At 37.8% G+C, this 16,182-nt stretch overlaps 1 protein-coding gene across 13 annotated transcripts in view; it reads left to right on the top strand.

The window, feature by feature from the left end:
* LOC102232233 (protocadherin gamma-C5-like) overlaps positions 1–16,182 on the top strand; it is a 255,082-nt gene that overhangs the window by 44,112 nt on the left and 194,788 nt on the right. Inside the window, exon 1 of one of the 13 annotated variants that reach the window (XM_023328461.1) lies at positions 791–3,251. The exons of 10 other annotated variants lie outside the window; for them this stretch is intronic. In XM_023328461.1, coding sequence (XP_023184229.1) covers positions 888–3,251 — 2,364 coding nt within the window. In that variant the 5' untranslated portion in view covers positions 791–887. Of the gene's footprint in view, positions 1–790; positions 3,252–7,023; positions 9,481–12,776; positions 15,265–16,182 lie in introns of those variants that run through there. 2 more of the 13 variants (XM_023328459.1, XM_023328460.1) reach the window with 2 other exon arrangements.

Genomic DNA, 16,182 nt, shown 5'->3' with positions numbered 1-16,182 from the left:
TGTCTTTCCTTTACAGTAGAGTTTTGCCTTAGTTACTGGTTAATGTTTTGTGTTTTACTTGGTAAAATTGCAGATTTTGAATATTTCTAGTTTATGAACTGGTTTACTGAAAACACTAAGCTCTGTGAGTTACATGCAATGTTTCTTTAAAATCGGAGAAAATACTCTCTTACGTTGCCGTTTCCCATACTTACTCAATAATTTGTTGTGTTTTACTTTCCAATATAGCAGTATTTTACTGGTGCTACTTTATGAACAGGATGAATACAAATGTGCTGTCATGCATGAGTTACATGATAATATATCTGTTTAAACTCAACAAAACAAGAACTTTCTTTTGTAGTAGAGTTTCCCTTTACTAACTGGGAAACATGTCAGATTTTACTTTGTAATTATGCAGTACATAATTGTTACTAGTTGTATGAACAGGTTCAACAAAAACTGTGAAATCTTTCATGAATTTTATGGTAACTGCTTAAAATATAAGACGTTAAAGCTTTGTTCACTGGAATAGTAAAGGGAGATGTAAGTGCATTAGGATGCAGGATATTCTTAGACCAAGCTTAATAGATTTGTCATGTTTATTAAAATGAAAATTGTTTAAAGTTTTGAAGAAAAAAAATAAAAATTATCAGTTCGATTTATTTGCATTGTTTAAAGGCGAGCAATGTTGCTCAGCTGAGCTCAAGATGTCGCTCTATACCAGCATAAAATAACATCATTCCTCCTTCCTTTGTTAAGTTCCCGGATTTGCGCCTTGGAGCTGTTCTATATTAAAAAGAAGGATCGATGAATTGACGCATTTCGTCGTTTCATGTCATCCGGTGGTATTTAAGGAACTACTACCTAAACCCTTTCAGAACTAACATTTGAAATCGGGTTTAAAGATGGTAATCTTTCCGTCGCTGGTTAGCTTCTCTTTTTTTCTTCTGCACGTCGCGCATGGAGAACAGAGTTATTCCTTTCCAGAGGAGATGAAACGAGGATCAGTTATTGGAAATATCGCGAAGGATCTCGGCCTGCAGACAGGAGCGCTGTCCACCAGAAGAGCCCGCATTGACACCGAGGAGAGTGATAAACGTTACTGTGACATCAACGTGAGAAACGGAGCGCTGATGGTGACCGAGAGGATTGATCGTGAAGGCCTTTGTGGCAAAAAGGCTTCATGTATCCTAAAACAAGAGCTCGTTTTGGAGGATCCTCTGGAGCTGCATCGGATCAGCCTTCATATTCAAGATATTAATGATAACGCACCAGTTTTTAAGGACGTAAAAATAGACTTAGAAATTCAGGAATCGGCAGTAAGAGGAGCTCGCTTTTTAATCGAGGAAGCTCACGATGCGGATGTAGGGCAAAATTCAGTTCAGCAGTATAGCCTAGAAAAGAACGAAAATTTCATTCTGGCTGCTAATGGAAACACAGTGGAGCTTGTTTTAGATAAGGAGCTTGATCGAGAAAAACAAAAGGAAATTAATTTACTCCTTACAGCTTTAGATGGCGGATCTCCTCAGAGATCAGGTACAGTGGTCATACATGTAACTGTACTGGATGCTAATGATAACGCCCCAGTGTTTAGCCAGGCCGTTTATAAAGCCAGTCTGCCTGAAAACTCTCCTATTGGTACTTTAGTGATAACAGTGAGCGCAACTGATGCAGATGAGGGAGTGAATGGAGATGTGACCTATGATTTTGGACATGTTACTGATGAAGTGATGAAAATATTTAGCATTGATAGTAAAAAAGGGGAAATATCTGTCATGGATACTGTAGATTATGAAGTTACAACATCATATGAAATACGTATTAAAGCAAAGGATGGTTTTGGGTTGTCATCTTATTCTGAAGTCATTATTTCTGTCACTGATGTGAATGACAACGCCCCTGTAGTTAGTCTGAAATCACTGACCAATCCCATACCAGAAGACACTCCAGCTGGTACAGAGGTGGGCATCATTAATGTACAGGACAGAGACTCTGAGAATAACCGACAGGTTCGCTGCTCCATCCAGGAAAATGTCCCTTTTAAGTTGGTTCCTTCTATTAAAAACTATTATTCTCTGGTGACCACAGGACAACTGGACCGTGAACTAGTATCTGATTACAACATTACAATCACTGCCACTGATGAAGGCTCTCCTCCTCTGTCCTCCTCTAAATCTATTCATTTATCTGTAGCTGACATCAATGACAACCCACCTGTGTTTGAGGAACAGTCCTACAGCGCATATGTGAGTGAAAATAACAAACCTGGCTCCTCTTTATGTACTGTTTCTGCTCAAGATCCTGACTGGAGACAAAACGGTACAGTGATTTATTCTCTGTTACCTGGTGAGGTGAACGGTGCCTCGGTGTCCTCCTATCTATCTGTTAATGGAGACACAGGAGTGATCCACGCTGTGAGGTCATTTGATTATGAACAGTTCAGGAGTTTTAAAGTCCAAGTGATGGCCAGAGACAATGGTTCTCCTCCTCTCAGCAGCAACGTGACTGTCAGTGTGTTCATATCAGATATGAATGACAACTCTCCTCAGATATTGTATCCAGCACCAGAGGGCAGCTCCTTCATGACTGAGTTGGTTCCCAAAGCTGCACATGGAGGGTCTCTGGTGTCCAAAGTGATAGCAGTGGACGCAGACTCTGGACAGAACGCCTGGCTGTCCTATCATATAGTCAAAGCCACAGATCTTGGACTTTTCATTATTGATTTGCACAGTGGAGAAATCAGGACACAGCGGGACATTTCAGAATCTGACAGCATGAAACAGAACCTGATTGTTGCAGTGAAAGATAATGGACAGCCCTCTCTGTCTGCCACCTGTTCAATGTTTTTACTTATTTCTGATAACTTGGCTGAAGTGCCAGAACTGAAAGACATTTCTTATGATGAGAAGAACTCCAAGTTGACCTCTTATCTGATCATCGCGCTGGTTTCTGTGTCCACCTTCTTTCTGACCTTCATCATCATCATCCTGGGTGTGAGGTTTTGTCGGAGGAGAAAGCCCAGATTGTTGTTTGATGGAGCAGTAGCCATCCCAGGAGCTTATCTTCCTCCAAATTATGCAGATGTTGATGGAACAGGAACTTTACGCAGCACCTATAATTATGATGCCTACCTGACAACAGGATCTAGAACCAGTGACTTTAAGTTTGTATCATCTTACAATGACAACACGCTGCCTGCTGACCAGACTCTGAAGAAAAGTCCATCAGACTTTGCTGATGTGTTTGGCGTCTGTGATGATTCCCCAGAGGTATGAATCTATAGATTTGTTTTCAGACACAATTTAACTTTGGTTTTAAAATAACTTTTTCCATATCTACGTGACAAAGCATTATTTTAGTTGTTATTTAGAAATAATAACTCTTCCCCACATGTACAAATGAATGAAACACCTCTGCTGAAGTATTTCACAGAAGAAATAAAATTGTTCTAATTTCCTCTGTATTCCATTAGTTTATTTTATTCCATAAAACTCTTTTTGTCATTTATAGATATTTTAATTCTGTTTTGTTTGTGAAGGTATTTTATCATCAGCCTTCTTTTCTCAGTCATTCGAAATGCGGATTGTGCCCATTCATCTTTACAATTGAGTTTGTGATTGAATTTTAAAATACTTTAAGCCTAAAATCTATATGAAGCTTCTTAATAATATTATCACCATTATCTTTATAATTCAAAATCTTTTTGCAAATCACTCAGTCCACAACTGAGTGACGCTAAAAATATAAAATTAATTCAAGTGACTCAAAGATCTATGTCAGTCAATGTTTCCTCTAATTTTTCATGTGTCTCGGCATACACACAGGCTCCCTGAGTAAACTGAGGACCACTGAGAGCAACATCAGCTGTGCGCACTATGGCCACACACCAGTATTACACCTGTTATAAATCTGGGATCATAGAAAGTTACATGGCTTATTAAAAGAATCAGAATACAGCAGCAACTTCCATTAGTTTGCTTTTAATATAAGTGATTTGCCCCACTTAAAATGAAAAAAACAAAAACATTGCTGTTCATGAGATGCATAGTATTTTATATATAAGAGTCCTGCTGTGGCCATGGTGAGAAATGAGACAATTTCACCTTTCAGACATAACTTTTTGTTCACATTAAAACATTCACATCCTGCACAATGAAATGTGTGCTCTAGCTTGTGATAGTGTATAAATTCTTGTAACTCTTTGTCTTAAAATATTTCATTACAGTTTTTTCACGTCTGTCTTTCTCACTTCTCCAGGGGTTGTTCGCTCGAGGTAGTCTATCTTCCATTCAGTCCATTTTTCCCTCTGAAAACTCGCTTGCTACTTTGGCTTCGCTGCATGTTTTGCAGAGTAAACCTTTCTCACTCGAAAAAGAAAAAATATCACCCAGTTACACCACTTGTTCTTCTTTTTGCACAAGCTCCGACAGCCATTCCATCTTAAAAGAAGCGCATTTCTGTTTTACTGTGGCTTGATGAGTGGATGTCCCACTGTTCGCTTAGCCATGATAGGGTGGTAGCTTTAGCGTCTCTTAACTCCGCCGTACTTTTCCTACCTAGCAAATCTGCACGGTGGCACAGCGCAAGGCACGTACACACAATAGCATGCAATGATTGGCTACGTAGCGTAAGTGAGCCGCATCATATCATTGGCTGGACACCTGTGACTCACCGAGTTAGATCGTTATACGTCATTGGTCCATAGTTAAAACTGATGTCTGAGCTCAATGTATAGTTTACGTTGGATTTTATCTTATGCGCTGCATAGATTTTATTGTGCGCTGAGAATGTGCGAGCAGTGCGCGATTGCGCAAAAGCGCAGCTTAAAGTTAACATTGATGTCAGTCTTCTTCTTGGACTTTGTCTTTCCTTCTTGTGTGGATAACAAGTTAGAAGATGCTGCATCTGCGAGAAAAGGATTGCGTTAATTCGTCAGATGCACTTTTTGTTTTGTGTATTCCATCAGAGCAGATCAAACAGGCTCACATGTCTTTTTTTTCAAGTGAAACTAACATACTATTCTCTCTTATTTTTTGTTTTCATTTTATATGCACATTTCACTTAGAGTTCAAAAGCTCATGCCTACATTCAATGCTATCATAGGAACTTTAAAATAAAGTGCTGGTTCCTTTTAGTTCAGATTAGGCTTTCTCTCACTCTTACTTTCAGAGCATGCTTTGAGGCCTTTTCCTCTAGCAGTGATTTTTCTTATTGTTGTGTCAGAGTCTGACTGAGTCATATTCTATATTTTATGTGTCTTTCAGTGGTCACATCAGATTCTTTTCTTCTTTTTTTGATAGTATAGTTGTTTTGTTCTGATATTACGCCTGCACAGAAATGTACTATAGTACATTTCAGGCAGGCGTAATATAGAATATAATTAGCTTAGAATATATATATTCTAAGCTAATTATATTCTATATTCTAACTATATTCTAAAATGGTTACCTGTTGCTTTTCACGTTCTTTCAACTGTAAAGTACAGCCATGTTTCAAAGATATACAGTTCATTTAAAATGATTAGCCTGAACAAGAAGTCACATTGGGAGTAATGAATATGTCTTTCAATATTTTGTGAATGCGTTAAGTGTTGTATTTAGTAATTGCTAACATACTTTTTCATTGAAAAGCAGGATTTTAAAAACTGGGTTTCCTGTATTTCGGTTTGTGATCCCTAAAATGAAATGTTAGTCACAGATTATAACAAAAATGAAGACAGAATACTTTAACAGAGCTAATAAAAAAACATTACTTTGACAGAGCTTTTGTGTCTACAGAACAGATTTTTCTTTACTCATGCCTTTTTGATGGATGTGGTAAGCTAGTTTTATTCATGATGAAATACTAAGGCCTGCAGTAATTGGTAAATGAAACCTTGTCTTTGTACAAAACTGAGTAGAGTCATTTATAAATTCACAGCAGTGCTTTGAGATTTTTAGTATCTTGTGGAAAAAGTTAGAAATGTACAAAAACTTTGATGGGAATTTCATAAAATTATTGAGCTGCTGTGGAAAAATTGTACTTACGGACTGAGTAGCTTTTTACTTGGATGATGGCACGTTACTCTGGCATTTGTGGATCTATAAGAAGACTGAAAATGACAAATTGTCAAAGAGATGTTATGGAGATTAATTAATTATATTTGAGATTAGACACTGTTGTAATTAAGAACAAATCAAGAACAATAAAATTAATTTTGTCATTTAATATTCAAAAGGCCGAAACAGCGTTTTGAAGTCTCTCATAACAGCTGAGAACAAAATCTAAGAGTACAAGCAAAGTTCTTATAGACAGCAGTTCTCTCTTCCACTTTACCCATCAGTAATCTATTCTGAGAGGAAAAAACCCTCTGCAGGTATCTGGTCCATACTTCTTCTTTCCACAAAACACAAAATTCAGACAGTTTGCTTATAGATAAAAATAACAATCTACTGAGTTCCATTTTCCTGTGTCAAACAGAAAGTATTAATTCAAGCTTAAAGTTCATGATTTAGTTTTCCATCCACAGATATTATCAACCCAGCTGACAAATATATGTAGTAATAACTGGTGTGAATCAGGCCTGCTGTCGTCTCCGCTGCTGAAGAAAGATTGTTAGCAGAGCAATCTTGTGAAGTGCTATATGATGGATAAGGTGATTGTAGATGCCATTGGGTGCTGCAATGTAGTGTCTTGATATATGGTGGCCATCTGTCTCCTTGTGTGTCCAACAGTTTTCCTTCGCCTCAAATGTCATTTTCTCAGGAGTTAGAGCAGTTGACAGGGAGAAAGATCTGATTTGATCTGCTATGGTGGAGTGTGACTGGAAGTGGGAAATATTTTCTGTAAGGCAACTTAAAAAATTAAGATGAAAATTGTGGAAGGTTTGGACGTGTAGATGCTGAAGATTAATTGAAAATATTTCGGTTACCTTTTCTGTATGAACTCAAGATGTCGCTACATACCAGTCTTAAATGCTAACTCCTCTCTCTTTTGTCGACTCGTAGTCTATGCGCTTTTGAGCTGTTAACAATGACAGTACAGTGGGGCTAAGCTGTGGTGTAGATTTTAGTTTTATATCTTCATGATAAAGTGATTGAGCTGAAAACTTGCCCGATTTACATGTACACCTGATATTTGAAAATGGATTTCCACAAAATGTTTTTTTTGTCGTGGAGCTGCTACGCATTTTTTCTGCTGAACGTCGCGCATGGAGACATGAGCTATTCTTTCCCGGAGGAGATGAAACGAGGATCCGTTATTGGAAATATCGCCAAGGATCTCGGGCTGCAGACAGGAGCGCTGTCCACCAGAAGAGCCCGCATTGATACCGAGGAGAGTGATAAACGTTACTGTGACATAAACCTGAAGAGCGGCGAGCTGATTGTGGCGGAGAGGATTGACCGAGAGGAGCTTTGTGGCGAAAAGGCTTCGTGCATCTTAAAACAAGAGCTCGTTTTGGAAAATCCTCTAGAGCTGCATCGGATCAGCCTTCATATTCAAGATATAAATGATAACTCGCCACAGTTTAAGGATGACTTAATAACGTCAGAAATTCATGAATCGGTAGCAAGAGGAGCTCGCTTTGTGATCGAGGAGGCTCACGATGCGGATGTAGGACAGAATTCAGTTCAGCAGTATAACCTTGAAAAGAACGAAAATTTCATTCTGGCTGTGAATGGAAACACAGTGGAGCTTGTTATGGATAAAGAACTTGATCGAGAAAAACAAAAGGAAATTAATTTACTCCTTACAGCTTTAGATGGCGGATCTCCTCAGAGATCAGGTACAGTGGTCATACATGTAACTGTACTGGATGCTAATGATAACGCCCCAGTGTTTAGCCAGGCCGTTTATAAAGCCAGTCTGCCTGAAAACTCTCCTATTGGTACTTTAGTGATAACAGTGAGCGCAACTGATGCAGATGAGGGAGTGAATGGAGATGTGACCTATGATTTTGGACATGTTACCAATGAAGTAATGAAAATATTTAACATTGATAGTAAAAAAGGTGAAATTTGCTTAGGTGCTGCCATTGACCATGAAGTTTCAACATCTTATGAGATGCGTATTAAAGCAAAAGATGGTTTTGGACTTTCATCCTATGCTAAGGTTATCATTTCTATCACTGATGTGAATGACAACGCCCCTGTAGTTAGTCTGAAATCACTGACCAATCCCATACCAGAAGACACTCCAGCTGGTACAGAGGTGGGCATCATTAATGTACAGGATAGAGACTCTGAGAATAATAGACTTGTCAGCTGTTCCATCCAGGAAAATGTCCCTTTTAAGTTGGTTCCTTCTATTAAGAACTATTATTCTCTGGTGACCACAGGACAACTGGACCGTGAACTAGTATCTGATTACAACATTACAATCATTGCCACTGATGAAGGCTCTCCTCCTCTGTCCTCCTCTAACATGATTCATTTATCTGTAGCTGATATCAATGACAACCCACCTGTGTTTGAGGAACAGTCCTACAGCGCATATGTGAGTGAAAATAACAAACCTGGCTCCTCTTTATGTACTGTTTCTGCTCGAGATCCTGACTGGAGACAAAACGGTACAGTGATTTATTCTCTGTTACCTGGTGAGGTGAACGGTGCCTCGGTGTCCTCCTATCTATCTGTTAATGGAGACACAGGAGTGATCCACGCTGTGAGGTCATTTGATTATGAACAGTTCAGGAGTTTCAAAGTCCAAGTGATGGCCAGAGACAATGGTTCTCCTCCTCTCAGCAGCAACGTGACTGTCAGTGTGTTCATATCTGATGTGAATGACAACTCTCCTCAGATATTGTATCCAGCACCAGAGGGCAGCTCCTTCATGACTGAGTTGGTCCCCAAAGCTGCACATGGAGGGTCTCTGGTGTCCAAAGTGATAGCAGTGGATGCAGACTCTGGACAGAACGCCTGGCTGTCCTATCATATAGTCAAAGCCACAGATCCTGGACTTTTCAGTATTGATCTACACAGTGGAGAAATCAGGACACAGCGGGACATTTCAGAATCTGACAGCATGAAACAGAACCTGATTGTTGCAGTGAAAGATAATGGACAGCCCTCTCTGTCTGCCACCTGTTCCATGTTTTTACTTATTTCTGATAACTTGGCTGAAGTGCCAGAACTGAAAGACATTTCTTATGATGAGAAGAACTCCAAGTTGACCTCTTATCTGATCATTGCCCTGGTTTCTGTATCCACATTCTTTCTGACCTTCATCATCATCATTCTGGGTGTGAGGTTTTGCCGTAGGAGAAAGCCCAGGCTGTTGTTTGATGGAGCAGTTGCAGTTCCTGGGCCTTATTTCCCTCCTAATTATGCAGACATTGACCCCACTGGCACCTTGCGCAGCACTTCCAATTATGATGCCTACATGACAACAGGATCCAGAACCAATGATTTTAAATTTGTTTCATCTTACAATGACAACACGCTGCCTGCTGACCAGACTCTGAAGAAAAGTCCAACAGAGTTTGCCATTATTTTTGGAGATAGTGACGATTCTCTAGAGGTATGAACCTATTTTATTTGAAATTTATTAAATACTTTCTTGCTCTTGTTTTCAGCGATTCGCATTTTTCTTTTGCTCTTGTTTTACGTCCCAGCCTTCATGCATTTTTGTGTTTGTCCTGGTCTTCTCTGTCCTTGGTGCTGAAACACAAGTCATTTATAGAAATGCTTTCTCTTTGGCATATTTTTTTTTCTTATTTGGATGATTTTTGCATTGAATAATGTTGTTTCTTTGTGTCATATGTGATTACAATTAACCATATTTGAACATATTGATATATATATAATAATATTATTCTATTGCGTATTCAGTGGCTCAGCATTATAATTTTTTTTTTTCAAATTCTGTGTAACCCATCCACTTCTTTAGCTTACATATAAAGAAGTACAATATATATACGATGCTTTTTTTATACAATATGTTGTTTATGGCAATCTTAAAATTTCAATATTCTTCTTTTAAGCTTTTAATATTGAAATTTTTTTAATTGTGGGTCTTCTGTACTTAAGGCCAATGCTGATATTACTTTGTAGGTGATGTAGTTTAATTAAAACTTCATGATTGCTGTTCAGACATCTTTTCCAATTAGTTTTAAAAAAAAATATTTAACCATTGTCAGATTCATTGTATGAAAGACTTTCACTGCAATTGCAACAGTGGTTTTAAAAATATCCAACTTCTTTAATGGCAAAGGAATTATAAAAGTTGTGCTCTGAATTTTGTTTTGAGTCTGCTTTATACTTAAATGATAGTTTGTTGTTCCTGTTGTGGTTCATCTTGATGCATTGGATAGAAAAAGACATGTAAGGACTGGTTTAGGTGTTCATCCTTGGTCAGGTTATAGTCTGTTTTGTGTACTTTTACATCTTTTCAGCACATAAGCCACTCTTGAGAGGCACTCAGGTTTTCTTTTTCATTTATTCTGAATAAATGATTTTAATTACAGCTGTGCAGCTGAAACTTTTTAATATCACAATGAAATATCCTTCACAGCAAAATCCCAGGATCTTTTGTTGTGCCACAGGTTTGGTATTTTTTCCTGAATTTGATAGCAATTTTTTGAGGTGGCTTACAGTTCTTCAAGAGAATGCATTTTGTTGATTATGGTTTCTTTCTGTTTGCAACTGAATTTGTTTTTTTTTTATTTGAAATGTGTTTTTTTTATCTCTGTCAATGAGCACATCTCATATTTTTTCCTGGTGAGTGCATAGCTCCTTTTGGTCCATTTCCTATAAGCCATTAAATAGAAAGATGTTTCCTGGCAAAAATTATAAAAGACCATATTCTTGTGTTTTTTAAATTCTGATGTGCAGTGACAATTAAAACCGAGATATAACCTTTAGTAAGCTTAACGTGTAAAAGTCCATAATTGGTGAGGCAAACCCATACAAACATCACCTAAGCACAGGCTCAGTGACACAAAGTGGTTTTTTATTTGTTTTTCTAAAACTTATGTCAAGTTCAGTACTACTCATTTGTTAACCAGTCTGATTTTAAAAGCTTACTTAAACATGCTGTTGTGAATGCATGTCTTACCCATGAGTTGCAAACACCTTTTTAGCTACTCTTTCATATCCATTATTTATGAAGTTTGGGTTTGTATGAAGTTTGCAGTTTAAGCAGGTTATCTGCGATTTCTCCTTAATCTAAATGTATCCATAAATCTCAGTGGTCTGTATTTGAACTTTACTTTAGTAGAAGTTGCTAATTTGAAATGTGCTTACTTAATGTGCTAACTTAGTGGTTATTCAGAAAATTTGAACTTGGTAGAAATCTCCATCTTACAACCACAATGAAAGCACCAGAAAAGTAGGAGAGACTATTCATTTTTATTGCATGTTATGCACCTGGAGAGTTAGTTGGACAGGGTTTGGCAATGGATCTTATAGAAATGTGATCCAATGCAGATATTTTTCTCCAAACACATGGATGTTGTCCTTATCTATATTGCAATCTTGCTAGAAACAAAAAGTACCAGTAATTCTTTTGACCCTCCTGAAAGACACAAATAAAACTCACATGTTGCTTTAAACAAAATTGAGTGAGAGTTTCTAAATGCTTGACATCATTTTAACATGTTAAAAGGCTTTCAAAAAATCTTAAAAACTTAAACATCTGCAGCAGGAGTTGGACAAAATATAGATCAAAACTTCTCATTACTTTTCAATTTCCTGTTCATATGTTAAGTTTGCATTTTTGGGTCTAACTCAGGACTGGTCAGGATTAAAGAAAGTCAAAGGGAGTGTCAAATACCTTTATTGCAGCACGCAGAACCATGAAGCACCAACGTTTCTCTTGGTGAATAAATGTTTTCAGCAAGTAAAACAAGAAAAACATGATGAGTTGAGTGTGGGGACTGCAGCATGTCTGCTGTTGACATTTCTTGTATTGGTACAAGCGTATGATTTTGTATAATTAGCTGCTTATCAACTTGATGTCTGCGCCACGCTGTGTCTGGACTTTAAGTCTTGTTTCTAAGAAGATAAATCAATTGACTGTCAGTTAGATACCAATTAGATAAAGTGCTGAGTAATAATCATTTCTTTATGTGTTCAAAAGTATGACAAAAGCCAGTGACAGTGAAATAGTGTATTGTAGAGCTAAGGAATTTGAGATCAAATGTTCTTATAAAATTGTTAAAGATGGAAAGGAGGGGACAGAGAAACTGAAATATGCTAAATAAATTGATTTTAATACACATTGTAGAAAATCCTTCATTTCAATTGTTTTTTTAGAAAGGATTTTTCCACTTATTCACAACTATAAATAGCAATAACAACAAATAAAATAGAAATAATTAGAAGATGTAAATTCCCCATGCACCTAGATCTAATCAGAACTCAAGGTATCAATTTACATGTTATCAACTCCCTGTGTTTAAAAACGGCTGATGATTAGAAAAGGTTTAGAACAAAATTATCCTTTAAAACTCAAAAGAATTTGCTTAGTGGTCTGATGCCAAACTGCCTAAAACAAAACTCTCTGATAGATTTCAGTGATTTATCTGTTAGGTTACAGAATAATTAAAATGTAAGCGTGTAAAATAAAAGTATATCTGGAAAAAAATACATTTCAAAACACCCATACTTTTAAATTGAACCCAGTTGACGTTAAATTATTGCTGAAAAAAAATTACTAAAATCCACGATAAGCCTGCGTTCCGTTTCCAAATTACGACGAAATACTATTTTTATACCGTTTATGTCGGTCAGCTGAACTCAAGATGTCGCTGTGCACCAGCCTTAAATATATGTCTGTTCTTTTGTTGATTTATTTCATTCGCCGTTGAGCTGTTGCAGATAAAGACAGTGCGGATCATTTGCGGATCGCGTTTGTTCCATATCTTGTCGCTACTAACTTACTTTGACTGATGTAATACCATTGCTTATATTACACCAATTTCTTAAAAAAATGGATTTGAACATATTTGTCCTTCTGTCGTGGAGCTGCTCGTTTTTTCTGCTGCAAACTGCGCATGGAGACATGAGCTATTCTTTTCCGGAGGAGATGAAACGAGGATCAGTTATTGGAAATATCGCCAAGGATCTCGGGCTGCAGACAGGAGCGCTGTCCACCAGAAGAGCCCGAATTGACACCGAAGAAAGTGATAAACGTTACTGTGACATAAACCTGAAGAGCGGCGAGCTGATTGTGGCGGAGAGGATTGACCGAGAGGAGCTTTGTGGCGAAAAGGCTTCGTGCATCTTAAAACAAGAGCTCGTTTTGGAGAATCCTCTAGAGCTGCATCGGATCAGCCTTAATGTTCAAGATGTTAATGATAACTCTCCGCTGTTTGATGAGGAATTAACCAACCTAGAAATCCATGAGCTAGCAATAAGAGGAACTCGCTTTGTGATCGAGGAGGCGCACGATGCGGATGTAGGACAAAATTCAGTTCAGCAGTATAGCCTTGAAAAGAACGAAAATTTCATTCTGGCTGCTAATGGAAACACAGTGGAGCTTGTTTTGGATAAGGAGCTTGATCGAGAAAAACAAAAGGAAATGAATTTACTCCTTACAGCTTTAGATGGCGGATCTCCTCAGAGATCAGGTACAGTGGTCATACATGTAACTGTACTGGATGCTAATGATAACGCCCCAGTGTTTAGCAAGGCCGTTTATAAAGCCAGTCTGCCTGAAAACTCTCCTATTGGTACTGTAGTGATAACAGTGAGTGCAACTGATGCAGATGAGGGAGTGAATGGAGACGTGACCTATGATTTTGCACACATTAATGAGGATGTTAAAAAGAAATTCACAATTGATCGCAAAGTAGGGGAAATATGTGTAATAGAAACTGTAGACTATGAAGTTACAACATCATATGAAATACGTGTAAAAGCAAAGGATGGTCTGGGGAAGTCATCATATGCTAAGGTCATTATTTATATCACTGATGTGAATGACAACGCCCCTGTATTCAGTCTGAAATCACTGACCAATCCCATACCAGAAGACACTCCAGCTGGTACAGAGGTGGGCATCATTAACATCCAGGACAGGGACTCTGAGAATAATAGACTTGTCCGCTGCTCAATCCAGGAAATTGTCCCTTTTAAGTTGGTTCCTTCTATTAAAAACTATTATTCATTGGTGACCACAGGACAACTGGACCGTGAATTAGTGTCTGATTACAACATTACAATCTTTGCCACTGATGAAGGCTCTCCTCCTCTGTCCTCCTCTAAAACTATTCAGTTATCTGTAGCTGATATCAATGACAACCCACCTGTGTTTGAGGAACAGTCCTACAGCGCATATGTGAGTGAAAATAACAAACCTGGCTCCTCTTTATGTACTGTTTCTGCTCGAGATCCTGACTGGAGACAAAACGGTACAGTGATTTATTCTCTGTTACCTGGTGAGGTGAACGGTGCCTCGGTGTCCTCCTATCTATCTGTTAATGGAGACACAGGAGTGATCCACGCTGTGAGGTCATTTGATTATGAACAGTTCAGGAGTTTCAAAGTCCAAGTGATGGCCAGAGACAATGGTTCTCCTCCTCTCAGCAGCAACGTGACTGTCTGTGTGTTCATATCAGATATGAATGACAACTCTCCTCAGATATTGTATCCAGCACCAGAGGGCAGCTCCTTCATGACTGAGTTGGTCCCCAAAGCTGCACATGGAGGGTCTCTGGTGTCCAAAGTGATAGCAGTGGACGCAGACTCTGGACAGAACGCCTGGCTGTCCTATCATATAGTCAAAGCCACAGATTCTGAACTTTTCAGTATTGATCTACACAGTGGAGAGATCAGGACACAGCGAGACATTTCAGAATCTGACAGCATGAAACAGAACCTGATTGTTGCAGTGAAAGATAATGGACAGCCCTCTCTGTCTGCCACCTGTTCAATGTATTTACTTATTTCTGATAACTTGGCTGAGGTGCCAGAACTGAAAGACATTTCTTTTGATGAGAAGAACTCCAAGATGACTTCTTATCTGATCATAGCGCTGGTTTCTGTGTCCACCTTCTTTCTGACCTTCATCATCATCATCCTGGGTGTGAGGTTTTGTCGTAGGAGAAAGCCCAGACTGTTGTTTGATGGAGCAGTAGCCATCCCAGGAGCTTATCTTCCTCCAAATTACGCAGATGTTGACGGTACAGGAACTTTACGCAGCACCTATAATTATGATGCCTACCTGACAACAGGATCCAGAACCAGTGACTTTAAGTTTGTTTCATCTTACAATGACAACACGCTGCCTGCTGACCAGACTCTGAAGAAAAGTTTGAGTGATTTTACTGAGGCTTTTGGAGAACTGGAAGGATTCTCAGAGGTATGACGACACTCTTCAGACAGTTTTGCATTTACCCCCTCCTCCATACTCTCATAATTATTTAAATATTTGTTTAGCAAATTTAAATAGTTCTTAACATAATTTTCTTCAACCAAAACTGTCCTAGATTAAATTTTTCCTTTGGTCTGCTCCACTGTGTTTTGTTTCTGTTTGTTCATAATTAGGTTATTTGTGTCCTTTATGAAATGCACTCCGTCTGTGCAAAGTTGTTTTTTCAGTTTGACTTGATGTGCAAACAAATTTTTTAAGGTATTTTCCTCTAACGCTGCAGAGAAGCATCACATGCCCCATCGTCTGCAATGATATGCTGATATGCAAAATTGATTAATTGATATGTATTTATTAATTTGTTTTTATCTCATTCCTTATGGTTTTTTGGTTATTGAATTATAATTTGCAAAACATTTCTAAAAAAAATATGACATTTTTATTTTCAGTTTTATTGTTAATGATTTTTCCTTTTTTCACTTTTTATTTCATTTTATCTGTCATTTTAAATGATCAACATCAGTTTGTTTTATGCTGTACTTCTTACCTTTGTCATTACCTTAGTGAGCTGTTCTTTGTTGACATTTTTCTAAATTCAAAAGTCATCCATCAACATCTATCATATATTTTTTCATCTTAATATGTTTTTGAGGGCCATGTCAACTGTAAAATATAACTTTAAATACTGTTCCCTTAAATATTATCTCATAAAAATTTGTTCCTCTTTAGACTTTTAATAATAATAATGCATTTGATTTAAAACGCACCTTTCAGATCACACACTTTTACCTTCTAAAAAAGCAAAGTAGTGTAAGAAAATCTTTAGAGAAACCAAAAAGGAAATTAAAGTGAAATTTCTTGTTTGAACAGATGAATTTTCAGCTGGAATTTAAAATGAGAGTGCCAATG

This window comes from Xiphophorus maculatus, chromosome 23 (genome assembly GCF_002775205.1).
Source record: "Xiphophorus maculatus strain JP 163 A chromosome 23, X_maculatus-5.0-male, whole genome shotgun sequence".
NCBI lineage: Eukaryota > Metazoa > Chordata > Actinopteri > Cyprinodontiformes > Poeciliidae > Xiphophorus > Xiphophorus maculatus.
Note: the sequence above shows the minus strand (reverse complement) of the source record. Positions and strands in the feature narration are given on the sequence as shown.